The sequence below is a fragment of the Myotis lucifugus genome, unplaced genomic scaffold (assembly GCF_000147115.1).
Source record: "Myotis lucifugus unplaced genomic scaffold, Myoluc2.0 scaffold_996, whole genome shotgun sequence".
NCBI lineage: Eukaryota > Metazoa > Chordata > Mammalia > Chiroptera > Vespertilionidae > Myotis > Myotis lucifugus.
The window spans coordinates 119,052-121,345 of record NW_005872044.1 but is presented as its reverse complement, the minus strand read 5'-3'; the positions used below and the strand labels follow the sequence as shown (position 1 = coordinate 121,345).

At 57.2% G+C, this 2,294-nt stretch overlaps 1 protein-coding gene across 1 annotated transcript in view; it reads right to left on the bottom strand.

Annotated features, from left to right (window-relative positions):
• The window catches only part of LOC106695259 (CMRF35-like molecule 6), a 6,230-nt gene extending 4,127 nt beyond the window's left edge, over window positions 1-2,103 (bottom strand). Inside the window, exons 1-2 of the mRNA XM_014449035.2 lie at window positions 2,043-2,103; window positions 923-1,264 (exon numbers count right to left, since the gene is read on the bottom strand). Coding sequence (XP_014304521.1) covers window positions 923-1,264; window positions 2,043-2,103 — 403 coding nt within the window. The remainder of the gene's footprint in view (window positions 1-922; window positions 1,265-2,042) is intronic.
• Window positions 2,104-2,294: the final 191 nt, after the last annotated feature.

Genomic DNA, 2,294 nt, shown 5'->3' with positions numbered 1-2,294 from the left:
AGAAGAAGACCTGGAGCAGGAGTGGGGGACCTTTTTTCCTGCCAACGGCCATTTAGAGATTTATAACATCATTCTCAGGCCACACAAAATCATCAACTTAAACCTTACCCTGTTCTGTTTGACCAGGCATTTCATTCACTCACCCCTGATGCATGAGCAGGGCCAGACCCAATGATTTCCTGGGCCTTATACGGCCCTCGGGCCCGACGTTCCCCACCCCTGATCTGGAGAAACACACACCAGGTGGACCCCATAGAACGTGGCCTGTCCGGAAGGCAGAGGGACGAACCCCTCCCCCTCCCCCGGCCAGAGGTTCTGGGGTTTCCAGCTTCTCCCTCTCACATAGGAAGACACAAAGGCCAGTGAGGGAACATCCCATGGGAGAGAGAGAAACGGAGAACTGCGAGGAGGAAGTGAGCCACGTGATGACCTTTCCTCTCCTTCCTGAGGGAGGTATTTTCAGGGGCTCCTCTGGGTTCTCCCCTGTGGCTACAAGGCATCAGAGAAAAATAGGGAGAGACAGGGTCAGCCTGAAGGGAAGGGTGGCCCCCAAACATCACAGGGGCCCCACACAGGGACCTGGCGCTTCTCATGGCTGTTGCAGCCCCCCAGGACCACGGCTGTGAGGCTGGTGCCTCAGAAGCCATCCAGACCTGAGACTGTGTCAGGGCCTGGGGCCTGAAAGGGTCTGGAGCAGCCTGTGTGTGTGTGTGTGTGTGTGTGTGTGTGTGTGTGCGTGCGCGTGCGCGCGCGTGCATGTGTGCCCAGATAACAAAACACCCACATGCGCTTTGTCCTGATCACTGACTCCCCCAGTTCACCCAGCTCTTCAATTCCATGTCTGTCCTGACCAAAGGGGTGACCAGGTAGATCAGGCAGCCTGGAGCTGGGGCGAGGGGAGGGGAGGGTGTGTGTGACTCACCTGGGGACACAGACACCACAACCGGGAAGGTGAAGTCCCAATGTATTTCTGTCCATGGTGCATCGATCCCACACCTGTATGTGCCTCCATCACCCTCTGTGAGTCTCTCCAAGGTCACTGTGAAGGTGAGGGTTGCTGGTTCGTCCCTGATGGACACTCGGCCGCTCCTCACTTCTCTCTCTGACTCTGTGGTCTCCACAATCTTCATCACTGGTGGCAAACATGGGCCTTTGCACCAGTATTTGTTATGGTCTGTGTACTCCTCCTCGTACCGACACTGCACGCTCAGCGATCCCCCCACGGTGCCCGTCACGCGCCTGGGGCCGCTCAGAGACAAACAGCCTGGAAGACACAGCCCGTCCCGGGTTCTTACCAGATGGGCCAGGGGCAGGGGCGACCTGGTGTGTGGGCCCCTCAAAAGCCCTCAGGGTCTGGAGGCCATGCCTTTCCTCAGGCCAGTCGAGGGGACGTGGGTGATAGCTCCCTCCTCCCAGTGGTGACACAGGGAGAGGGTGTCCATAGAGACAAGAAGGGCCATGATGGGAAAAACAGAGTGTGTGCACATGTATGTGTGTGTGTGTGTGTGTGTGTGTGTGTGAACATGGGTATGTGTATGTATGTATGGTGTGTGATGCACCAAGACCACATCTCTGATGTATTTTTAATCACTTAAGGATATTTTTCCATTTTAGAGAGAGTGGAAGAGAGGTAGGGAGGCAGAGGAAGAGAGAAACACATTGATTGGTTGACTTCTGCATGAGCCCAGGTACATGCCTTTGACCCAGAATTGAACCTGTGTCAGGCCGACACTGTAACCACTGATCGCTCAGGCAGGGCACACATCCCTGGTTATGACAACAAGGGGGTGAACACAGGCCCTGCCTCCCCAGCACAGCTCTGTGGGCGCAGTGGTTGAGACTCGCCTGCTTTGTGCACTGAATCCTTGTGGTTGCTGCTGAGGCAGGTGCTGGCCGCTCCCGGAAGCTGTGTGCCTCCCCGTGCTCTCCCCCATGTCTTCCCTCCCTCCGGCTGGGCTGCTCCTCACCCTCCACGCACCCCTCCCAGTCTTTCCTCATTCCCACTCGGGGTCCAGCTCCCCACGCAGCCCAGCCCCACTCACCTGGGACCTGGAGAAGGACCAGAGCTGAAGGCAGCCACGTGGCCCCACTCCTCGGGGTCATGTCTCTGCACAAACACAGCCTGCAGCAGCGACAGGCCCTACGTGCGGACACAGTTAAGCCTCCTCGCTGAGGGTCGATTGCCCTGTGTCCACTTCGGCTCTCCTGGCCCTCTATACTTCCGTGTTCAGCCCAGATTTTTGTCCTATGCTGGGTGGTCAGGGCTCACAAGATTTAGGGTCAGGAAGCTGATA